Source organism: Leptonotus elevatus, chromosome 2 (assembly GCF_054856555.1).
Source record: "Leptonotus elevatus isolate MCC_2025b chromosome 2, RoL_Lele_1.0, whole genome shotgun sequence".
Classification (NCBI taxonomy): Eukaryota; Metazoa; Chordata; class Actinopteri; order Syngnathiformes; family Syngnathidae; genus Leptonotus; species Leptonotus elevatus.
In genome coordinates this window covers 12,964,811-12,991,089 of record NC_141240.1, presented here as the reverse complement: position 1 = coordinate 12,991,089, position 26,279 = coordinate 12,964,811, and the positions used below count along the sequence as shown (strand labels likewise).

At 43.2% G+C, this 26,279-nt stretch overlaps 1 protein-coding gene across 6 annotated transcripts in view; it reads right to left on the bottom strand.

Moving 5' to 3' along the window:
- Positions 1-26,279, bottom strand: part of LOC147178491 (tumor necrosis factor receptor superfamily member 14-like) — a 41,580-nt gene that overhangs the window by 6,911 nt on the left and 8,390 nt on the right. For all 6 annotated transcript variants that reach the window (XM_086067192.1, XM_086067193.1, XM_086067191.1 and 3 more), the window contains 2 exons: positions 26,113-26,209; positions 22,753-22,878 (listed from right to left, as the gene is read on the bottom strand). In XM_086067192.1, coding sequence (XP_085923318.1) covers positions 22,753-22,878; positions 26,113-26,209 — 223 coding nt within the window. The remainder of the gene's footprint in view (positions 1-22,752; positions 22,879-26,112; positions 26,210-26,279) is intronic.

Here is a 26,279-nt window from a genome sequence, read left to right as displayed (position 1 = left end):
ATCACACTTTCAATTCCTAGCTTCAGGCTCATCTGACACTCTTTTTACGTCCAGGACATTCTTAACAAACTCCTCCTTCACGATAACTCCTACTCCTTTTCTCTTCCTATCTACACCATGAGAGAATAACTTGAACACTGCTCCTAAACTTCTAGCCTTGCTTCCTTGCTCCACCTGGTCTCCTGAACACACAGTATGTCCACCTTCCTCCTCTGCGTCATGTCAACCAGCTCTCTACCTTTTCCTGTCATAGTTCCAACATTCAAAGTCCCTACTCAGTCCTATACTATTGGTGTTCCTCTTCTCTTTCTTCCTACGAACACACCTTACTCCTCTCCTTCTTCGACCAACAGTAGTCCAGTTTCCCTTTCATAATGGTGAAAAATCAATTTCTAGCTTTTCAGCACACGAGACACAGTCGCTCACAGTATGCTGACAAGCGATAGAAACACAGTATATACAGAACACCTTTTGTGTTTTACACAATACTTAACCAAATGTATAATATCATATGTGGATGAAATAGCAAAGCATGTGGTAAAAATATACATGAGAGGCATACATATCGGACCAGTTGCATTCAAGTAAATAGTAGCGAGCCCCGCCTTTAAATATATCCCAATTTTTTTGTTCTTATTCTCGCCTATGTCTTCTTTCTATAGCAACCAGGAAGTACTTGGCCCTTTAACCCTTAATAACTGGTTGGGTCACCCTCATCAGAACTGAAATCAAACCTTCTCTGTAACTGTCAATCTTGCTCATCTCTGTGGAGATATTTTGGATCCCTCTTCCTTGCATACCTGCTTTAATTCAGTAAAACTAGACGGTTTTGAAGCATGAACCGGCTTTTTTAAGGTCATGCCACAGCATTTAAATTGAATTCAACTCTAGATTTTTACTAGGCAACTCAAAAACCTTCATTTTGTTTTGTTTTATTAAGCCATTCATAAGTTTTACTTGCTGATGTGTTTTGGATCATTGTCCTGCTGCAGAACCAAAGTGCGCTTCAGCCTGAGGTCACAAACTGATAGACAAACATTCTGCCTCAGGATTTGTTTTGTAAAGAGCAGAATTCATGGTTACATCGATCACAGATAGTTCTCCAAGTCCTGTAATAGAAAAGCAGCTCTAGACCACCACACTACCACCACCATGTTTGGCCTTTGGTAAGATGTTGGAAATATATTACATTTCCACTGCATATTTAAAAACCATCTAGAGGAGTTAAAAAAAAAATCTATATACAGTAACATAAAGTGGTTTGTGAAGCTTCATAATCCCATCCAGTAACAAGGCACACGCCTTCCTCACGCCCAATTCACACTGACTGTGGAACGGCCGCGGTGCGTTTTCCGTACGGCCGCTGCACTGACTGCAATTCACACTGCGTGCGTTGCGTGAGCTGTCCGTGTACGGAAATCTGCATCCGCCAGACCACAAGATCACGGGGGTTCACGTTGGAGAGTTGAGTTTACGCGATAACAACAGAGTATAAAGAGTCCTATTTTTAAACAATAGCCACACTTGCCTGTTGTCACATCGATATGCTTTTGGACATTATTTCTGTGACTTCTACCATGGCTCTTCTACCATGGGTAAGTACATTCTGTTTTTAAATATTTTGTCATGTTTAATTTAATCTAAACGTTTTTTGTCCGACTAATGTCATGCTATGTAGTAAGCTAGCTTCCCTTCCCCAAATATGAGTTTCCAACGGTTTTATTTTGAAATATACCGGATCTACCTTGATGCCGACGCTCGACTTCCTGTCCGGCTCATGTAATTTCTTCAGCTTCATGAAAATCCGCATGCGGCGTCCGGAAAAAATAGAACGCTTGCGGAAACCTTTCGCAGCGCTGCATCCGTTCCGCACCGCATACGCAACGCACTGCAGCTGGTGTGAATTGACACGCAGATTCTAATGCTTTCTATTCCTTGCGGCGGCCGTACGGAAAACGCACCGCGTCCGTTCCGCAGGCAGTGTGAATTGGGCGTAAATGTCCAACTTTCGTCTCATCAGTCCATAGAATTTTCTCCCAAAAGTATTGGGAATCACACAGAGTTTTGCAAAACTAAGACGAGCCTTTATGTTTTGTTTAGTTAGCAGTGGTTTTTGCTTAGCAACTCTACCGCTGACTTTAACTTAGGTGGGGGAGACCTGCATTTGTTAAAATGTTGTCCTGGGTTCTTTTGTGACCTCTTAGATGAGTTGTAATTCTAATGTTCGGACACTGTTCTCACTGGAGTTTGCTGAAGTGAAGTTTTAGAACTGTCACCCTTTTCAGACAGAATTACTCTATTCCTCATTTGTTCTTGAATTTCTTTGGATTGTGGCATTTTGTTGCAGCTTTTTGAGATATTTTGGCTGACTTTATTTATGTAATTTCCTGACTGAACAAGTCTGGTGACAACCAGGCTCAGCGTTCTCCCCAAAAAGAAATGGTGATTAGTTAATTAATTTATTAACCAGGGGGCAAGTACTTTTTCCACACGAGGCCAGGTAGTTTTGAATATTAGTTTCCCTTAATAACATCATTTAAAAAAACGCAAATTATGTTATATTTATGTTACTTGGTCTCATGTTTACATTTGTCTGATAATCTTAAACATTCAAGTGGGGAAATATGCACCCAAAAAAGGATTTGAGAAGAGGGCAAAAACGTTTTCACAGCACTGTACATCAACAGAATTGCTTCACACACATCACATTTATATATAAAGTTTTACCCAAAATAAAATATTTTTTCTCAATGATTCCATTCAAACTGGACTCGGCTGTTACAAAATTCTACTGGAATAAAAAAAAAAAAGAAGCAAAGATTAGTCTGTCTACATTTCAGAAAAGCAAATCCAAAGGAGGTCTAGAGGCACCAAATTGTATGCACTACTATTTAGCTAACCAGCTACAATATATTATTCTATGGGCACAACCCAACAGAGATACCAACTGGAACTAGAACAGAAGGATTGTAACAACCTCAGACTTTTCGATTTACTCTTTATTACAACATTGATTAAGCGACACAATTGTTTTAAAAACCCAATGATTTCCGCCACCCTGACTGCCTGGTGGAAGGCACTAGAAATTACAAAAGCCCAAGTGGAGCCCTGCGGGCTTTCTCTCATATGGCATTACCCCGACTTTCAACTTGACAATCAATCGTTTTATTTAGGTGTGAGGGAGCAGAAAGGGATTAGACATATCTACCATCTTTTCTCAGATAATACAATTATATCGTATGCAAACTTGCTTCAAAAATACAAAAATAAAAAACTTAATTTTTTTACATTATCTGCAAGTTTTAAAAAAAAATGGTAAAGAAACAAATTCCAATACTTCAGGGTACGCTTCAACCGCCTGTTTTAGCTAAGGATATTATAAAGCTTTCTCCGACAACAACAAAAAAACTCTCAAAAATATATGTTACTTTCATACACAGAAATGGGAGACAGACCTATTCATAGCTCCGGAATCTGACTTTTGGATTCAAGTTTGTGATAACGTATTTAAAATGACAAAACACATTATTAAATCAGGCTTTAATTTTTTTATAATTTTTTTGCAGGTTGAATGCTTTTAATGCTCATTTAGCCCTGCAGCCTTTCCATTTGTCAGTGTCAAGATTGCTTCCCTGACTCTATGTGATCTGGAGCCTATCACTGTTGCTAGTGTTGTAGGTTTACAAAACACTCGTCGTGCATCTTACTTGCATTTACTTCAGTCAACTCAACATACACTCTTCTTTGGCATGAACATAACACTCTCCATCTCAAGTCTAGTTCACAAGCGCCACCTATTGGACACTTAATGCCACCACACTGAAAATCACCCCCCCCCCCCCTCCCCCCTCCTTTACGATACGATACGATATACTTTTATTTTCCCCGTGGGGAACTTTTTCCTGGACTCCGTCCAGCTGCAGTTACAGTAAGGAAGAAACAACAGAATAGAAAGAGATACAATTAAATTAAATAGTAATAATAAATTAAAGTTAAATAAGAAGTGCAGCAATAAGAAATCTTCACAGAAGTATACATGTGTAGAGAAGTACATACATGAGGACTGCACACACCCATACACACACACACACTCCTAAATATATATATATATATATATATATATGCCGGAAGGCAGTAGCTGGAACTCATGATGCAGAATGTGAGTCGGGTCAGTAACAATTTTCTGTGCCAGTCTGGTGACGGACCGCTCATAAAGCATCTGTAGGGAAGGATGATTCCTGACCCCCATGATCTTCATGGCAGTCCACACCAGACCGGCAATCTGTGACCTTGACTGCACAGTTAGGTTGCCGTACCAGGCCGCAATGCCGTATATGAGAAATAGTCCAGTGGGCTACCGCCGGCCTGCAGCAAGCTGACGATAGCTGTGTCATCAGAGAACTTAATGATAAAGTTCTCTGGGTGTGATGTCACACAATCATTTGTGTACAACTTGAAGAGGACCGGGGAGCTGACGCAGCCCTGTGGGGCGCCTGTGCTTATCAATCTGGGTTCCGAGAGGGAGCTGTTGACCCTGACTTACTGTGTGCGCTGTGTCAGGAAGGAGTGATACCACCTCGAGATGTACGGGTTCACATTCATCTCCTTCAGTTTACCCAAAAGCAGGTGCGGCTGCATTGTGTTGAACGCTGAGCTAAAGTCAACGAACAACACACGTGCATAAGCTTTAGGGCCGTCTAGGTGTTTGCTGACCAGATGTGTGATGCTGTTGATAGCATCGTCAGTGCCGCGACCCTGCTTGTAGGCAAACTGAAGGGAGTCTAAGTGTGCATCCACCTCCCCCCTGAGCAGAGTCACCATCAGCCTCTCGAAACACTTCATGACAATAGAAGTTAGAGCCACAGACCATCTCTTAACTCTTTGACTGCCAGACGTTTTCAGAAAAGGGATGCCGTCAGTGCCAGCCGATTTAAGCATTTTGACTGATCTTTCAAGGTCCACAGAAAATGTTCTGTTTGGACTATGGAAACACACGTACTACCAAATGAAAGATTGGACTTTCATCTTTCATCAGAAAAAAAAAGTTTGTTTCTACCTTATTCCGTTCTTTAGTAATCAACAATAGAAAATAGTTAGTTTGACCCAATTTCGCCTGTTTTGGACCAAAATACGGAGAAATCAAGCTTTTAGTGAAACGATATTATTTCATGCATTCTAGTGAATTTGACACTTCTTTTTGTCCATGAATGATGCCACAAACACCTAAATAGTGCTTTACTTCTATAAAACACTACCACCAAGAATGAAAAAGTGTTTTTTGATAGCAAAATACGTTTATTTACATTCAACAGTGTAACAATTTGACAACAATTTGGCAAACTATTTACAAATGTGTGCAACTGTGGTGCTATTTACAAATATGTGGATGTTTCAACGACAGTTTTTCTTTTTGTAACTCTCCTGCGTGCAAGGAGACGCAACAGCATTTGCACAAGATTGCCTCTTCGCGTGCTCCACTTTCTTGCAGGCCGTTTTTTCCGGGGAATAGCAAGTATACACTGCAGTGTGTGTTGCCATCAAGTCTAATATCAGGATCATGCTACGGTTACGTTACGTCTCGCTTCCTCGTGTCCTTCAGTTGCTATACCGGGTGGTAGGAGATGTTTTGATCCATTTTATCCACTCCATTCATGGTGGCATCGTAGTCCAGAAACAGTGTCTTCTCCGTGATCAGACTGTACCCGCTCCTCCGATGAATATGCATTGGACTCGGGGTACTCTTCATTGTCCGATCGAATGTCCGCTTGTGCAGCTCCGGCGTTAGCAGCGGTAGCCGCGCTTAGCCGGTGAGGCTTACTACGTAATCATAAACAGTCGCGTCAAGGCTTCCAACTTTGGCGTCAAGCTCGGAGTCATCATCATCATCATCATCATCATCAATCTGCATTGGTCGATGCCAACTCTCCATCGCCCGATCGAATGTCCGATTGTGTAGAAGTACCCGGCCGGCTATTGTGCGCGTTTTCCGGCCTTAGCAGCGCTAGCCGCGCTAGCCGCGCTTAGCCGGTGAGGCTTACTACGTAATCATAAACAGTCGCGTCAAGGCTTCCAACTTTGGCGTCAAGCTCGGAGTCATCATCATCGTCGACATCAATGCGCTTTTTAGTATTGATTGATGCTTTCCGTCTTTGAAAAAAATGCTCAAGCGTGAGTTGCTTGCAACCGGTTGCTTGGTCAAGCCACAATGGCTTGAACCAGCCATTGTCTCCTCAACACTCTAGCTCCGCCTCACGTCTTCTACTGACGCCCACGGTGGGCGGCCCATCCAACCTTGTGCAAAGAGAGTCATCGCTGCCCTCTAGGGGCCAAAACGAGTCTTTTACTAATCAGATCTGCCTGATACTTTCAGCACAGCTGCCCAAGGCTTTCCTGCACCCGTTTTTGAAAAAAAACAAAAAAAACATAGGGGACATCTTTTAACGTCCTCGGCGCCCTTCCCTAGGTTTATGCTAAACGTTTTATAACGTTTATGGCAGTCAAAGAGTTAAAATTAAAAGCAGATATTTGCCTCCTACAAGAAACCCACCTACAAAAATCTGAAGAAAAATTACTTATTGATAAAAAATTTAGCCAAGCGTACTCTGCCCCTTATAACAGTAGACAAAGGGGAGTCTGTATACTCATACATAAGAATTTACTCTTTACTCTAAATAATACAATAACAGACCCAGAGGGCCGATACATTATTATTCAGGTGACTATATTTAATAAAATATATACATTCGGTAATTTATATGCCCCTAATAATGATGATCCGGCTTTTTTCCATGAATTTTTCTCTAAGCTGTTTGAATTAGCAGCGAACTCTACTATTATTATTGGAGGAGACTTTAACACAACCTTAAATCCATTAATAGATCGTTCTAATAAAACAACATGTATAAGGCGATCACAATCTACAAAAGTAATAGGGGAATATATGGATGACTTTGGCCTCGTCGACAGCTGGAGACTTAAAAACCCAAATAAGAAGGAATTTACCTTCTTTTCCGCTGTGCACCGGTCCTTTTCAAGAATTGATTTTTTTCTTACAAATAATTCTATTGCTGATAAAACCGTTACAAAAATACATCCTATTATTATTAGCGACCATGCACCAGTCTCCCTTTCCCTACAAGTTGATTATACCTTTAAACCACCACCTACATGGCGTTTTAACATCTCACTACTAAACGACGCAGAATTTGACAAAATTATAAGAAAAGAATGGGCAGACTTTTTGGAAATAAATGACTCTCCAGACCTATCTCCAGCTCTTCTCTGGGAAGCTGGGAAAGCAGTAATTAGAGGTAAAATTATATCATATTCATCTTATAAAAAGAAACAGGATCAAAAATTAGAAAAAGACTTGGAAGATAAAATTAAACAACTGACGGATGAGTACGCAATAAACCCAAATAACCAAATATGGACTGACTTACAAAATACAAAAATACAGTTAGACGATATGTTAACTAAAAAGACAGAATTTATAATACAACAATTGAGATACAACAACTTTGAATATAATAACAAATCAGGTAAATTTCTTGCAAACCAACTTCAACGTAATCGGGAAAAATTGCTCATAACGGCTATTAAAGGTACAACTGGTGAATGTACACAATCACCAGAAGAAATTAATCAAATTTTTTATAATTATTATCACAACCTATACTCAGAAACTAATAAACCTAACCCAGAGCATATTGAGGCATTCCTCAGTAGCTTAAATATACCTCAGGTAACTACTGAATATAAAGATATGTTAGATGCACCACTTACTATAAACGAGTTGTACAGTGCTCTAGATAGTATGCCAAATGGCAAAACACCCGGCCCGGATGGTTATCCGGCTATATTTTTAAAGCACTTCTGGTCAATGCTTGCTCCACTATTCTTAAGAGTAGTAACAGAAATTAAAACTAATGGTCACATACGCCCACACATGAATACAGCAGCAATTAAACTTTTATTAAAGCCAGAAAAAGACCCCACCCTTCCATCAAGTTACCGTCCGATTTCACTAATTAACACTGATATTAAAATTATCACTAAGGCTTTTACATCTAGATTAGAAACAGTAATCCCGACAATCATTCATAGCGACCAAACAGGCTTTATTAAAGAGCGTCACTCTACTAATAATATTAGAAGGCTCTTTAACCTTATTAGTATGTCACAGCGGCATGATAAAAAGGCAGTTATTATATCATTGGATGCAGAAAAAGCTTTTGATAAAGTTAACTGGTCCTTCCTCTTTGCTGTTTTAAATAAATTTGGCTTTGGGAAGTCATTTATTCACTGGGTGTCAGTATTATATGATTCTCCTAAAGCTACTGTTACTACTAATGGGATTATATCTAAGAGTTTTACTCTACAGAGAGGCACAAGACAGGGATGCCCACTGTCCCCTTTATTATTTGCAATATTTATTGAACCGCTTGCATTAGCCATACGCCAGGAAAGAATGATCCAAGGAATTCACTCTGGGGTAACAGAACATAAAATTAATCTATATGCCGATGATATTTTACTTTATTTAGAAAAGCCTGCTATTTCGTTAGGGGAAGTATTTAACTTAATAACTAAATTCTCACAGTTATCAGACTATTCTATTAACTGGACAAAATCAACACTTCTACCTATTACAGAAAATTCATGGAACCCTGCAAGCCAGGACCCATACTACTCATTTCCTATAGGTAATTTAAAATACTTAGGCATAAAAATCTCACCTAAATTAACTGATTTAGTTAATTTAAATTTCACTCCACTTCTGGATAGCATTTATAGTGACTTGGAGCGCTGGAATAATCTTCCTATTTCTCTAATAGGACGAATAGCCACTATTAAAATGAAAGTTTTACCCAAAATAAACTATTTTTTCTCAATGATTCCATTTAAACCTACGGCTAACTGGTTCCAGTTGTTGGACTCAGCCGTTACAAAATTTTACTGGAAAAAAAAAAGAAGCAAAGATTAGTCTATCTACTCTTCAGAAAAATAAATCCAAACGAGGTCTAGAGGCACCAAATTTTATGCACTATTATATAGCCAACCAGCTACAATATATTATTTTATGGGCACAACCCAATAGAGATACTAACTGTTGGCTGGAACTAGAACAGAAGGATTGTAATAACCTCAGACTCCTAGATTTACTCTTTATTACAACATCGATTAAGCGACATAACTGCTTTAAAAATCCAATGATTTCCGCCACCCTGACTGCCTGGTGGAAGGCACTAGAAATGACAAAAGCCCAAGTGGAGCCCAGCGGGCTTTCTCCCCTATGGCATAACCCCGACTTTCAAATTAACAACCAATCGTTTTATTTGAATGTGTGGGAGCAGAAAGGAATTACACATCTCCACCATCTCTTCTCAGATAATATGTTTATATCATATACATCCTTGCTCCAAAAATATAAAATAAAAAACGGAAACTTTTTACATTATTTGCAAGTTAAAAGTATGATAAAGAAACAAATTCCAACACTCCAGGGTACGCTCCAACCGCCTGTTTTAGCTAAAGATATTACCAAGCTTTCTCCGACAACAACAAAAAAACTCTCAAAAATATATAAGTTACTTTCATATACTGATAAAACGTCTTTACCCATCTCAAAATGGGAAACAGACTTGTCTATAGCTCCGGAATCTGTCTTTTGGATTCAAGTTTGTGAAAATGTTTTTAAAATGACAAAACACACAAATTTACAACTTATCCAATATAAAATTATTCACAGAACATACATTACTCAATATATGATGAAGAAAATGGGACTCTCAGACTCCGACATTTGTCTCCAGTGTTTACAAAACACTACAGACACTTATTTTCATGCTTTATGGTTATGTACTCCGGTTATGTGTTTCTGGACTAAAGTCTTAGAAAAACTTTCCGCTGTCTTGGACTGTAGGATATCGTTCTCTCCAAACTTGTGTTTGCTAGGTGACTTAACAACAATTGACTTACCACATAAACAATTTCAATCTATACTTGTAGCCCTTACTATCGCAAAAAAAACAATTCTTGTTAACTGGAAAAATAAACAAACTTTGAATATCGACCAATGGTCTAACCTCCTCATAAATCATATTTTAATGGAAAAAATATCTGCCTCAAATAAAAACCAAATGTCAAAATTTAAAGAAACATGGTCTACGTATATAGAATTTTTTAACCTAAACTTGGATTTTAATTCTGCCTGTTAGCGAGAGCCACAGCAGCGTTATAACTTGCATTGATGTTTCTGTATTAGGCAATTTGTAACTAATGGTTGTGTTTCTATAGTCAGGAACCCGGCTGCTGCCAGCGGGATCGAGCGGATTCACCTCCGATGGGCACCAGGGGTTGATATTCGGATTCACGGCATGCCAGTGGGTTAATTCTGTGGGTGCTGTCCCCCCTGGCTGGGCGTGGGCGGGTCTGCCCCTCTGTTGGCTTCTGGGTGGCGGCTGCGTCTTGGCCGTTCCCTGGGTCTCTTGGGGGGTGCTGCGTTGCGGGGCTTTCCCTGGTGTCGGGGGCGGCGCCGTTCCGGCGCGGTCCGTCGCTCTGGGCCCGGCGACGCGGTTCGGGGCCTGTGGGCCGCCGGGGTGCCCGGTGGTTCCCTCTCCCCTCCCCCTTCCTCCCCCTTGCTGCCTCTCCCTCCTCGCCTCTCCCCGCCCGTCCTCCGCCTCCCTGTCCCCTCTCCCTCGTCACCCTTCCTCCTCCTCTCCCCCTCTCCTTGCGTCCCTGCCGCTGCCCCCTGCCCTTCTTGTCGTCCCCTTCCCCCCTCCCTTCCCCCTCCCCGGTACGCCTTCCTTCCCCTCCCCTGGGCCGGGGGCTCCATCCATGGCCCGGGTCTCGGTGCTACGGGGGCCGGCGGGGGTGGCTGGGGTTTGGTGTCGTGCCCGCCCCGCTCCGGTGGGCGTCCTGGCACCTCGGGCGGGACCCAGTATCCGGGGGGCGAGCCCTATCGCCCCGCCGGACGGGTCCCATATGCCCGCCGGGGTCCTGGTGGGGTGGGTGGGGGCTTGGTGGGCCGGTGCGCCTCCTGCCCCCGCCCGGTTGGGGAGGGCCCCGCTGGTCACTCCTCTTAACTCACTACACTAGGTTTGCACAATACACTTTTATAGACATATAGGGCACATAACACACTTTGGGGGGTGGGGTAGGGTGGAAACACCGTCTTCACCCTACAACTCCCCTCCAATTTTAATACACCACACAACTTGTGGGGGGGGGGGGGCTTGTGGGGGTGCCATCAGTTGGGGGCCGCAGTATAGAGCAGTGCTGCGGTCCCCTGTGCCTCCATCTCCCCCTTCTGCCCCCGGTGTTCCGTCCTTCCACACGGCGGGGGGTGGGGTGGGCGCGGCTGCCCTCTCCGCTCCGCTGTCCGGCCCCTCTTCGGCGCCGGTGCCTGGGTGCGGGTGGTCCCCGGGGGCTGGGGGGCTGCCGGTTGGTCGGGGTGGGGTTGGGGGGGGGGCGGCTTTGTTGGGGGGGCGGTGGTGGGGTGGGGGGGTGGTGGGGTGGGGGGGTGCTGGGGGTGGGGGGTGTCTGGGGGATTGGGGACGTGGGGGCGGCTGGGGCTGGGTTGGGGTAGGGGGCGGGGGGTCGTGGGGGGTGCGGGGTTGGGGGCCGGTGGGGTGCCTGGTGGGCCTGCAGTGCCCCGTCCTGCTGCGTTGGGCCGGGGGCGCGGGCCGTGTTGGGGCGGGGGGCGCTCCTGCTCCTGGGTTTGCTCTCCGGCCGGTGGCCCTGGCGGGGCCCGGGGGTCGTCCTTTGGCGCTGCCGCGGCCTGGGGGGCCCTGAGGTGTTGCGCTTGCTCTGTTCCGGCGGGGGTCGACGGCTCCCCTCTTTGGTGGAGATTTTCATGCATGCCAGATCCACCACACCAGCATCTACCGAGACTCAGACACAATCTGTTTCCTCCTCAGGTTATTGAATCGGTGGAGGCTGGTGTCTGCGGATCTCACGCGGCTTCGTCTGTCCTTCCTTCCTTTTCTCGGTCTCTCCTTTGGTCTCTTGAGGCCTCCCTGATTTTATGTTTTTTGGATTTGTTGGGGTCTGGATGTTTCTTGGGCTGGGGAGGAGTTCTGGTGGGGGGTGTCTGGTCGGTGCTGGATTTCATCTTCCTTGGTTTTCTTTGGTCCCCTCGGGTCTCCTGGTGTTCGGTTTAGGTGAACGGTATGAGATTTTTTCTAATAGGTTTTCTGGTGAGCTAACAAATACACGCACGCACACACGCACGCACGCACGCACGCACGCACGCACATACACATACTCACCCACACACACACACACACACACACAAAAAAAAATTATATATATATATATATATATATATATATATATATATATTAAAAAAAAGAAAAAAAAAGAGCAATGATGATGACATTTCCGAATGAACAATACTGAGCTCTAAAAAAAAAAAAATCAAAAAAAAAAAAAGTTAGAGCCACAGGCCTGAAGTCATTATTGACAACAAGACATTGTTTTTTAGGAACCGGGGTGATTACTGATTTTTTCCAAAGACTGGGAATGGAGTGTGAGTCCACAGATCTCTGGAAGATGGGCTGCCATGCCGCTGTGAGCTCCTCTGCACAGGATTTTAGCAGAAAGGCAGATATCCCATCCGGTCCTGAGGCCTTTTTTGTGCAAACAGACCTAAAAGCAGATTGGACATCATGGGGATGAATCACCAGCCTTGAGTCCTGCTCATTCACTGAAATGGACCTCAGGACCTCCCCACATTCAGAGGAGAAGTCCTGAGTTTCGAATCTTAAATAAAAGTCATTCAGCTCCCTTGCCTTCTGGAGGTCATTTAAGGTGCTGAGACCTTTTTGAGTAGGAGTCAAGTTGGTGATCCTCCTCATGGTGTCCCACATTTCCTTGGAGTTGTTAGCAGCAAAGTGTTGTTCTATAGTCTCTTTGTGCTTCCTTTTTGCTTCTTTAAGCATGTGATTAAGTTCTTTTTGAACCAGTTTGAGCTGGGCTCTGTCCTGGTTCTTAAATGCCCTGTTTTTGCGGTTAATACAGTCTTTAACCTCCTTAGTAATGTACGGTTTGTTGTTGGGGTAAACACGTAAACGCTCATTTGCATGTATTAGCTCTAGAATTGCCACAGTTATCCAAGTAACGGCGGAGCGATCAAAGGAACCATAACTGATTTAATGAGCCATTCGCAGTTTCACTGTACGGGCCGTGTGTACTTAGACTTGCATGGCTTAATCTTTGAGACAAGCATATGCTACTGGCAGGATCAACCAGGTAGCCTCTTTAGCTAACAAACCCTTTCTACACTTCTATCATTTAACTGTACTTTTATAAACATCAATATAAAATAAAAAAAAATCCCCCCTATTTTTTTTCACAAGTTTAACCTATCTGGAGGACGACTTGGTCACTGTTTCACCTATGTATTGATGTCTTCCGCCAGTCACAGTCTCACTGGAGTGAGACAGTCCTGTCTTCGGGAGCACTGTGAGATGAGACCTGTTTCTTCTCAAGCTCCCTTGACTGTTTCCACCTCGTAAGACCTTGGTGTAGAAGCAGGTCCTTGAACTGTGGCTGTGGTCTGTGGCGCTGTTCTAATCCACACCCTCTGTCCAGGTACAAGAACTGGTAGATCCTGTGCTTTGTGTCAGGCATTGAAAGATTGTCACTGTTTCTCTTTAATATCCTCATCTTTCTCTCTGAAGACCTTGATGTTTGGCCAAGCCGGTTTCAATGCGTTTGCAGTGGTTGGAACTGTTGATCTTATCTTCCTCCCCATCAAGAGTTGTGTTGGACTCAGTCCGTGAGCCAGTGACGTAGCTCTGTAAGCCAAGAGAGCTTTCTGAGGATCAGGACTTTTGTCGAGCAGCTGCTTCACAGTGAGAACGGCTCTTTCAGCTTCCCCGTTGCTCTGAGGGTAGCGAGGGCTGCTGGTCTTGTGGCAGAATCCATAGTCTGCAAATTTGGCAAACCCTGATGACGAAAACTGGGGCCTGTTGTCAGTCACCAAGATCTCGGGTACGCCAAACCTTGCAAAGATCACTTTCAATTGCTCCACAGTCATAGATGTTGTCAGAGTTTGGAGGTTTGAAATTTCAATATAACGGGAGTAGTAGCTACCACCACCACCACCACATAATGATGATTCTTCCACTGGAATATATCAGCAGCAACTCTCTGCCACATACGTGCCGGTAAGGGAGTGGTTCTCAAAGGCTCTGTACTTGTTTGTAAAAACTGCCAACATATTTCGCATCTTTCCACCATTTCCTTAATCTGCCTTGTTATCCCTGGCCACCATAAGGATTCTCATGCTCTTGCTACACATTTAGTCACACCTTGATGCCCTTCATGAAGTCTCTCGAGCATTTCTCCCAGCATGCCTCCTGGAATGACAATCCTCCTTGGCCCTCTACCATATGGATGTTGTTCCTCTCTGGCCAGAATGGCAAAAGGTGTTCAGCCACATTTCTCCTGTGAGGAACCATCCTTTTTCCGTCAGAGTCTTCAGCTGCTTGCATATGTAGTCAGTACGCTGAATCTCTTTGATGTGTGCAAGTTTACCTTCAGTGGCAGGTAGATGATGCAAAATTTGGTTAAAATAGGCACTGCATTCCTCCTGCAGGCTACTGTTGGCTGATACATTTTGTGGTCTCAGAGGGGCTCTTGATAGAGCATCAGCAGGGACGAGTTGTTTGCCCGGAACATGTACGATTTTGTAGTTGAACCTCAACATTCTTTGCCTAAACCTAAGAATTATTGGAAATAGATTATCTAATGGCCGAGAACCTAACAGTGAAACCAACGGTTTGTGATCAGTTCCCACTGTAAATTCCAAGCCTAGCAGGTATGTGCTAGGCCGCTCACAGGCCCATGTTGCTGCTAGAGCCTCTTTTTCAATTTGTGCATATTGGACCTCTGTGGGTGTCAGGCTCCGGGAAATATACACAACAGGTCTCCACCTTCCATCTGCTTGCTGCTGTATAAGGACAGCTCCAAGTCCATATAAAGACGCGTCTGCAGATACAACTGTCTCTTTTTTAGGGCAGTATTGTGCTAGGACTGGGGGTGAATTTAGCTCTTTCTTTACATTTTCAAAGGCTGTTCTTTGTTGTGCGTCCCAAGTCCATGTGCTGTCAGTTTTCAATAGATCGTGCAGGGGCTTTATCAGGGCTGGCAGGCTAGGTGAAAACTTACTGATGTAGTTCACCATTCCCACAAAGCGGCGGACTTCTTCCACATTACGAGGCTCAGCCATTTTCAGTATGACACTGATTTTATCCGGATCTGCCTCAATTCCATTTGCACTTATGAGAGGAATTTCACTCTGTCCACAGCAAACTCACATTTTTCACTGAGCGTGAGGCCAGCTTTTTCACACTTCTCTGTACTTCCTGCAGCCTTTTGTCATGCTCTGCCTGATCTTTTCCGAAGACGAGGATGTCATCCGCATGGCACAGAGCACCCTCCCTGCAATGATTTGTGAGATTCTTAGCTGAAAATGTTCAGGCACTGATGAGATCCCAAAAGGAAGCCTCTGAAAACAGTATCTTCCAAACAGGGTGATGAATGTTGTTAAAAGTTGTGAGTCCTCATGCAGAGGAACCTGCCAAAACCCAGATGTTGCATCCAACTTCAAGAAGACTTTCGCTCCCGCCAACTGTGCCAGTGTGTGATCAACTGCTGGTAGTATATGCCTTTCCCTGCAGACATTAAGTCGGGTGAGGTCCACACATTTGTGGGGCTTGTTGTTCTGTTTTGGGACCACCACCATTCCTGCACACCAATCAGTCGGCTCTTCAACTCTTCTGATGACACCTAGTGCCTCCATCGTGTCCAACTCTCCTTTAAATTGGGGCTCTCACTGCTAAAGGGACCCTCCGTGGGGCTGTGAGTGCATAAGCAACTGTTCCCTCCTTCAACTTTATCTTGTAATTGCCTTGTAACTTTCTAAGCCATGAAAACACTTTTGGGAACTTTGTACTGGGGGTCCTTCTCTGGTTGCACCTCTTGAACTGATGCTACCTGCTTTATCAGGTCTAATTTTATTCATAGGATGTTTTATTTGCCGAGTTTGGTTTGCCATTTGATCACCCAAACTTGTGTGGGGGCCCCTTTCTTGAGTTTATGGCACCAATATTAGCACCTTCAATTTCCAATTGTAACCCACGTATCAGCTGTTGTTGTTCTCTCACTTCCTCCTGCTGCCGGACTTGCACCATTGTTTTAGCCAGCGTCAGGTTGGGGTCTAAAACACTCGGGAGGCTTCGTCGTGCATCTTACTTGCGTTTACTTCAGTCAACTCAACACACACTCTTCCTTGGCATGAACATAACACTCTCCATTTCAAGTCTAGTGCACAGGCGCCACCTATTGGACACGTAATGCCATTACACTGAGCATCAGTGCAATCCCAGCTGACAGCTTTGGGAAAAAGGCAGGGTAAACCCAAGACACCTGATCGCCAGTCAATCACAAGGCACACTGTTCTTTTTGCACTTGGGAGGCAGTGAGTTTTGTTTTAGGACTAATTGGTACTATCTCAGGATAATTGTGTTCCTGTGGTGTGTCACTGGAGTCATCAGGTGGGCACCCTCTCTCACTGGTATTTGTTGGAATCAGCCCACAACACCTCATTAGCAACAACTGGCATCCCAGATGTGCCCTCCTTTGCTTTTAACCATAGACTATATTTTCAGCTTGAGTGGTTATCTCCTCTACACCCAGAGCCATCAACTTGCCATTTCTTCGGAATTTGAGATGGCTTAAATAGCTTGATGTTGGACTTGACTATAAATTCCCATCTTCTAGTAGCCTTGTTGTTGACTTCCCCACAAAGCGTCAGGAGCCAACTTCCAACAGACAAACGTTGGCCTTCCAGTTGCCATCTCATCTTATTTAAAGGTCTCATATTATTCAACTTTTCAACATACTAAAATAGTTCTCAAATGTGTAAAAAAAAACATGTCTGTAACATGCATTCGTCAAAATTGACTTTGGATCTAATATTTTTGCTGTCCCTAAATCAGCCAAAAAACACTCTGTTCAAAACAGTTTGTTTTAGGGGTGTGTCACTTTTATGTAAATAGCTGCACCAGGCCACGCCTGGGCCATACCTTTCTCTCTCAAAGGAGCAATGATTTCGGTCATGGTAGCCATGTGCTAATGTTGTGAATGGAAACGACTGGCCATGGGAGCAGAAGAAAAGAAAAATACAGACATGTATTTTACACATTTGAGACCTATTTTAATATGTGGAAAAGTGGCATAACGTTTTACCATAAGAAAAAGTAGCATAACATTCCTACAGAGACTATGTTGTAACGTTAGTTTGTGATTGTTTAGGCAATGGTTATTTTGCCGTAACCGGCCAAGCTCCTGCGAATGTTATTTTGCCATGAATGTCTCAGATTTGCCGTGAATGCTTGTAGACATTTAGAAGCGGTTATGAATAACACAAATGTGCACATTTAGGCCACTACGCGGTCGCAACGTGCAAGCCGTCTCGTCGAGACCACTTAGCGGACGGTTAGCATCACAAAGTCATGTCAACTAGGTAGCGAGTTGCCAGTCACGGCAAATTATCTACCGCGGATTGTATCTTGACAAAACAATACGCAACCGCTTCTTACTATCCAGCCACCGTCTGCTTTGTCATATCTGACCTCTTGTAACCAAACAACCTCCACACGACAAATGTAGCTCCCACTTTAGGCACTAAAAATACACCAGTAATATGGTAGAAAGTGCACATCTCTTATTAGAAAGGATAGGAAGGAAGGCAAAGTCAAAAATGTTAAACTTACATCCTTCCCGTTTGCAGTCGTGTCACACTGTTGGGACCGATCCATTATGTTTAAACGTGTTGCAAATCCAGCTCTAAACAGGCTTTCACTAACAAAACAGTTCTTTGAGAAATGATGTCGGTACACGTCCTTCAAAAATAAAATTAATCCACTGTCTTGTCAAAGACTTGGGACGAAAGAAGCAACAACTTTTTCCTGATCATTGTTCTCAGAGCATTTGCCAGCAGTGGGAGAAAAAAGAAAAGAGCAGCCAGCTTCTCGAATTTGAAGGGGGCTGGGTCGAGTGCACTTGCGTGTCTTTTTGACGTCACTAAGTCACAGAAGTTTTATCTGCCACATTTCAGAAAGGAAGAGAAAGCTAAAGAAGTCGCGGACAGACTTTTTTCATACCTGGTTGGATTGTAGACATTGACAGAAAAACCCACTAAAGTGCATTTTCATACTATGGGACCTTTAAGACTCTGTTGTTTGTTAGCCTCCTAAACTGCATTCTCCCATGGCAGAGTCAGTTCTCCTGGAGTCCACCACCATTTCCTTGGTTTTCATACTGATGCAAAGATTGTTATAGCACCAGTCTATGAGATGTTCTATCTCCTCTCTGTACTCGTTATTTGTGATGTGTCCCGCTACTGCCGTGTCGTACACCCACCTCACTATATTAAAGCTTAAGATTTTTGCAGAGCAGTCATATGTCAGTAGTGTGAAGAGGAGGGGTCTTGGCACACAGCCCTAGAGGAATCTAGTGCTGAGGGTGATGGAGACGGGAGACAGCCTTTTGGATCCTGACAGTCCAGGACCCAGTTCCCCAGTGATGGACTCAGCCAAAGAATCAGTGAGATGATGGCGTTGAAGACAGAGGAAATCCAGGAAAACCAGGTGCACGAAAGAGTTTTTGCTTTCCAGGTGGATGAAGGCTGATGGAAACGGCATCTGTGGGGACTAGTTGTACGTTCCTGTCTTGCCAAATTGAGTGTCACGGTGTCACAAGTTGTCTTTTCTTCCCTTTCTTCATTCTAACTTGCAAACAAGAAAAATATAACTGAATCATTAAATAATTTTTTTCTCGTGATCTATCAATCTCTATTCTTCTTTGCGCTTCTATAAACACAAGGGCATCTTCTTGTCTTGCTCGAATGCACAATTTTGAATGCTACCACCACCAAGCGATAAAACGATTTAATGCACATCCATTTTAACACTAACTAAATCTTCAGAGGCATACAATGTTGAGTATTGCTGTCGTTTCAGCTCCAGTAAAAAATAATTTTTCCAATTAGTCCAGAAGTCCGTCAGAAGGGGCTGGCTATATTTCCATCGCCGTGTCAGCTCCTTCACTGCTGCAATTGTAGGTTGGGTTTTCCGCAAGAAATGCCTTTAGTGTTAGTGAGAAAAGCGTTAATCAGAAAATGAGCCGGGTTTAAAGGCTGAAGTTCTTCTATCTGATCATAGATTAAATTGAGTGATCTTGAATTTATTGCTGCTTTCACTTCTCCCAACAAAGATGTTAGCTCCTCAATAATAGCCTCTCCCAGAATCCACCTCACCAAGCAGCTCTTTCGACAATGCACTTACAGGTTATGACCTTTTTTTTTTTAATGTTCTTGCCTAGTCTAAGTAAATAGTGATACAGAGCCCTCGTCTAGCTATAAATCTTTTGAATGCTAGGAATAGGAGGACATTTTCAGTTTACAGGTTTGATACCAACTCAAAGTGTACGGCATGGGTCACAGTACATGTAAATAACGCTATACTGTATGCCTTTTCCAGTAAAGTCCTCTTCTCTGCAAAAAGAGGACCTGCAAACTCCACTCCAATAGTTTAAAAAGGAGGTGACTCCATGATTCAGTCCCTCAGCAGGCATACTTTGGTTATAAATCTCCTTGCGTATTACAAGAATTTGACGATCTTTTTCACCATTTGTTGAGCTCCTGGCATCCAATATTTGTCTCTTAACTGCACTAGGGTATCTTGCATTTCTGCATTTTAGAGAGTCTTTGGCGTGTCGGTGTGATAGTTACTCACTGAAACGCATGCTTGAATGTTGTAGTCTTCCACCCACACAAATCATGCCATCTTTATCCAAAAATGGTGTTAAGTCTCTATTTTTACAAACTTTGTGATCTTCTTTTCCTGCTCTTATTTCTCTTTGGTATCTATGACCTTTATCCGCTAAAATACAGTATTTTTCTGCATCCGCCAATTCCTCTGTTATCAACTCTCCTTGTTTCCTTTCACTTGAATGACAGTAGTGGATGAATCTTTTGATATCGGCCGTAGCCCGGTTTACTGTAATCTGTGTTTCTCAGCTGCGCTATAACATGACGATTTATCTCTTCATCATTTAGCTTTGGCAGTATCGCTTGATTCAAAAATAGTGGCCCTGACCACCAGGTCCTCTTCCTTGACTTCAGATGCTATTTGGCCTTGCGTGGTTTAATCTGCAGTTTGGGCTTCCCACTTCACTCTGGGCAATTTAAGTGTGTGGTCAATGGCTGAATCTCCATCACTTTAATTGCAACAAACTGTTTCCACTTATTCGCATAGTTACGAATCCACGGAAATACAATCAATTAGTCCGTCCACATGTGAATGTTTGTTTATTTCAATTGCTTCAAGCAGGTTGTTTCCCATTCTTGCAGCAACCAGAGCTCCCATTAGTCACAGACGTAGAAGAGTAAGTTTCTTAATAGGTGCAAACTCTTGGACTTTGACATAATCAGTTTGTTCACATTTTTTTCTTTCAGCTGTGTGTTCTTGAATGTATGCTACTGCACCAACTTCCAAACGGTCATTGTCCTGTCCTGATCTAATTTTCCTTGAATAAGCAAGTGCAAAGTCTTCTGGCATCATCTATAGTAATATGGGACACAACAAACTGCCACGTCTCTGAAACTACATCCACCGACTGAAAGCCTCTAAGTTGGACTTCACACTTGTCATAAAGCCAACCAATGCAACAATGTCAGTAGGTCTTTTGACTGCCGTCAACTTCAGCAATTTTGTCATGTGTGCACTCACAATCATGTCCATCCATCCATCCATCTATTTTCTTAACCGCTTTTCCTCACAAGGGTCGCGGGGGGCGCTGGAGCCTATCCCAGTTGGCTTCAGGCAGTAGGCGGGGTACACCCTGAACTGGTTGCCAGCCAATCGCAGAACACACAGAGACGAACAACGTTCCACACTCACAATCATACCTATGGACAATTTGGATTGTTCAATTAACCTGCCATGCATGTCTTTGGAATGTGGGAGAAAACCGGAGTACCCGGAGGAAACCCACGCAAGCACGGGGAGAACATGCAAACTCCACCCAGGAAGGCCGAAGCCCGGACACGATCTCACGTTCTCGGCTAACCAGTCAGCCACCGTGCCGCCCGCCCACAATCATGTCCTTTCTTTCAAATCATTTCTTAAGCATATCGACAGCTATGTCCTAATTGCCTTCTGCTATTTACAACCCTGCGACGGCTCTTGCTGCAGGCCCAATCGGATACGACTTCAGATAGGTGAGCTATTCTATTTGACTTAGTTCACTATTTTCTCAAACTGGTCGCAAAATTCCTTCCACATAGAAATTTCATCGTCATATTTATTTATGTACAACTTGGGCAACTTCACAGAAGACCAGCTGGGCTGTCTATTTGAATGTGTACTCGCGTCCATTCACTTGCAGTGTCTTCCCTTGTTTCAGTTAGGCTTGTTGCACGGGCTTTTCACGCAGCAACATCGTCTTGATAGTCCGCAGTTTTCATTATGTCTACTTCCAGCTCATCCATTGGTATCTCCTATTCAATATCCTTCTCCAATTTATGCAGGCGTCTTTAAACTCCAACAGGGAAAATTTCAGCTCACATTTCACGGGTCGGCGTGGCTCAGTGATATAGTGGTCGTCTGCCAACCCAAATGTTGCATATAGACTGCCTGGCCTTTGTGACCATGCCAAAGTGTACTTGAGCAAGATACTGAACCCCCAGTTGCTTCTGATACTGTGTCATCAGTAGGTGAATGCGAAGTCAGTGTGAAGCGCTTTCAGTATAGGTGGAGAAACGCTATACAAGTAAAAGACCACTGACCATTCCTCTTTACCTGCTTCTTCTTTGATTGCCCGTAGCATTTTTGTTGCAGAGGCTCTCATTATTCTTCTTCGTTTCATTCTTTGTAAATGATGCGCCATTATGTTCCGTTCAATGGGTTAATTTACAACTATTGAAAAGTTGCTTATGTCTTGCATGCCCTGAAGGTACTGCCTTCAGCAGCGCTTTCACCTCTACATTCAGCCAGGGGTTCTGATTCAGGTGAACAATAATTGTCCTGGTGTAGAGACATCGTCAGTACATTTTAAAATGCTTTAAGATGAAATTCGGGATGGATGAAGTGCAGTGTGTAGCTTTGTCTCTAAACATTTGTCAGTCTTGGAGCACAGAGGCTGCATCGCTGGGCCAGACAATACTGGGAGATGAAAAGACACAATACTTGTTTGTATATTTGCCACCTCATCCAGTCCCGTTTCACCTGAGACAGTGTTTGTGCATCTTGATGCTTACATGTTTGCCAGCGCGCCACCTCGACGAGCAGAGCACTGTGCTGAAAAGGGGCTTCATTTTACCACGGTGGTTTATTCTCTTCAAGGCCAAAGCCTCCTATTCCCTGTCGCACGAGGCCAACAATGTCATGATGTGAAGAATGTTCAAATGTTACATCAAAATTGTCTGCACATTTAATAATGGTTTTATGGTTGCAAATGTTTGCCCCTGGAACAGATAAATTACATTTCCATTATTTTATATGGAAAAATATAAAACACAAATAAACGTCTTAAGCAGGGTACACACGTACATTTTATCCTCTCCTATTTGCTCAAAAAATAGTTGAGGGTGACAATCACAAATGTTAAGCCTTTTCAATTCAGTGAAATGTTAATTTAACTGACTAATAGTTGTAGGAAACATGACATAAGGTTTACCTGCATTGCAGTTCTTGCATGGGAAACAGTTTTTGAGGCCAGTCGGGATATTCATGTGGGTTCCGTCCACGCACGGCTGGCATGATGTGCTGCCGCGTTTGGTGCAGTCTTTCCTAACATGAGTTCCTGTTTTAAGCATAGAATGTGTTATTTCAATAATCACAAAATCAAAGTCACTCAGTATGCTTGTGGCATTTCATGAAGAAGTTACTAAATTGTGGAGACTCAAAGAAGTCTGACTGAGTACCAGTGAGCGTCCCTTCACGGGTTCTTAACTTTCAACTTTTCCTGTAAAAAGTGGCCCATTCATAAATTATGATTTATGTTGATTTATTATTGTTTGTATTTAATAATTAAATTAAATCTATCAATCTTCAGCCGCTTATCCGAGGTCGGGTCGGCAGCAGCTTTAGGAGGGAAGCCCAGACTTCCCTCTTCCCAGCCACTTCAATCAGCTCCATCGGCGGGATTCCAAGGCGCTCCATGGCCAGCCGAGAGACATAGTCTCTCCAGCGTGTCCTGGGTCGTCCCCGGGACCTCCCGCCGGTGGAACATGCCCGGAGCACCTCTCCAGGGAGGCGTCCAGGAGGCATCCGAACCAGATGCCCGAGCCACCTCAACTGGTTCCTCTCAATGCGGAGGAGCAGCGGCTTCGACTCAGAGTCCCTCCCGAAAGACCGACAATGTGGTCATCAATGACATTTATTTATGTGTGAACACTGACACCCAATAAGATGCCCAACAAGCAAAGAATTCCGTTTTTGTGTGCGTTTATGTGGATGTTGTTTTTTGTTTTGTTTTTACAAACAAGTCAGTGTAACTCGATTAACAATTGTGATTCACTCAAGAGAGTTCTTCACATTATCAACCTGGGACTGCTCCACGGTGATTTGCTCAGGAAAGGCAGGACATTCTGTACAATACTTCGAGACGATTATGGACGATGCGGCATCTTGTGCACGTTTGTTTTGACCAATCACAGCAACGGATGAAAATGTCATCTTTGGTCTCAGCTCTCATCGGCACACGGAAGGCGACAAATGACAGCGAAATACGTACCTCGTCGCCTCCCAGGTCTCAACATAACGGAACGCCATAAGCAGCCGCGAAGGTGGAAGCAACAGTATGAAGATCGCGTGCACGTCTACGTGTACGAGCGCGAATTTTCACATGCACGAATGTCGCCCAGGGGGAAGGGGTGCCGGGGGAGGGCGATTTTTGCATGTCAGTCTACTTCCATAGTAAATGAATGGGGTACCGCACGAATTCTATTTTTAGAGCGCAAGGTCACGTGACTTCAGCAGCTTGAACCGGAAGGAGGTCAAAATGAAGCCGGCTCATTGACGAGCAATGCAAGTAGTGCTTGTTTTGTTCTCGTGTATCTGCGGAAAAAAACTATGTCGAGTAAACACAGCTGTTGTGGAACTTGCAGAAACGACTCCAGACACTACGACCGTCCACATATGAAGGATGTATTCTTTATTCGTTTCACGAAGCCAAAAATTCAGAGATAAATGTGAACGGGGATCAATGTGCGGACGTCCAAAAGAGCAGTTTAAGGAAATGGCTCGAGTGTTCGATGGCTGAAAAAGACGGAGAGTCCAGAGGTAAAGTTTTTTTTTCTCCCCCTCAAAAGATCGTCCTACGCAACTGACACTGACATTCTCCAGTTTCAACAAGCGATCCTTCCTTTACCACCATATGCCCTGTCTGTCATATCTCGTTGTCTTACGTCTTTGATAGTTGTTGGGTGGTACATTTTTATTTATTTTTTGTGTGTGTTGCAATCGCAATTCTACTCGGAAATTCTTGGGCACGAACATCTTTACCAGATAAAAATGCACAAAGCACCTCTCGCTGTTGAACATTCAACAAGGAAACAGTGAGTAATTCTGCAAGAAGAGAATTAATAGCAGCGTCCATTCGTCTGTTAGTGTAAGAGGTTTTATTTTCACATTGATATATGTATTATATTTGTGGGGACCTATTTTGTTTCTGATTTGGGGGGACGAACTATTGTAAATGAGCGCGATTGGCGGAAGGATACATGGAAAGGAGGGAACTATTGGGACTCGAAAGTGAGACAACGCAATGAAGTTGTGCTGGAGTTATTGCCCTCTCCAAATGCTGTTTTCTTTCTCACGACCTATGTTTGAAGTGATCCACGTCGATACACTAGAAATATTCTGTTTTAAAAATACCCTGCTACATGTGTATAAAGCTGGATATGAATCTTAAACTGGCAGTCATGTTATGTATATGCCAATGTTATGTCATCTTCCCAAACTCTAAAAACCATGAGTGATTCAATAAATGAAGCGATGAGCAGACTAACCTCGTGTATTATAGACAGAAATATTCTGCACATACTTACCTTTGTAGACGGTTCATGCAGCTACCTTCTGCAACAAAGCATTATAGAAATCGATTGCAACAAAAGCAAGCATGTTCAAATCAATGCTTCTAAACGTCACTATTTTCGGGGGGGCTGATAATGAGGCGGCGGTCTCTGTGTTGGGGTGGTATGATGGCGGGGCGTTTTGGCCTTGCTGGCCGTTATCCTCATTACGCGGTCATGCTGGGGCCTAGCCCGGCTGTCATTGGGTGAGAGGCGGCACCCTGAATTGGTTACCAGTCAATCGCAGGGCACAAATAGGCCAACAACCATTCACACTCACATTCACGCCTACGGACAGTTTAGGAAGTAATATTTGTGCCTATTTTCTGGTATATTAGAGACCAAAATAGAAAGAAACTAAATCCTAATCAATATATGGGAAAAAAAGACATTAGGCAGTTTCATCTGTTATTGTTATTTGCAGCCATAGTACAAATAACTAGTAATAGTAATAGTGCATGTAATTGAACCTGAAGCAACCTCAAAAAAGCATATCAGGCTACCGGTAGTAGCCCTTCATATATTAATCACTACCCAAGAAGAACCCTGTCAGTTCAAAAAATGTTGGAAAGGACAACATTGCTTCCTCTCATGTAATATTGCTTATTTTAGTTAGTTGTGTTTAATAATGACATAAACAGCAATAAAAGACTAATAAATAGTAAATGTTGAAAAAAAGTGTTAATGGAACTTTTTTCTTTAAGATTGATTTATCGAAGGAATAATCGACAGAATCATTGATTCAAAAAATAAATAAATTATAATGACAACCCTAAAACATGTTTAAATGCAATTGGATACTTTTAAACAAGCATTGATATCATCTTTCAGCTTGAGATTTGCAACTTTCTTTTAAAATTTTAAAATTGTTTGCCAGAAAAAAATAAAATAATTAATAATCACAAATTCAAGAACACTATCACACATTTCTTTTGGTTAACTAGAAATGGATATTGTCTTACCAATTGGACACTTGGGACAACATAGCTTCTCGTTGAGCTGATAAGCAGTTGGATGACATTCAAGTGTGTGGCCTCTGAAGACATACATCAGGAATATCTATGGATAGATAACATGGAGAAAGAAAGAACACAATTTTTTGTATTTTGTCACTCACACATCAGACACC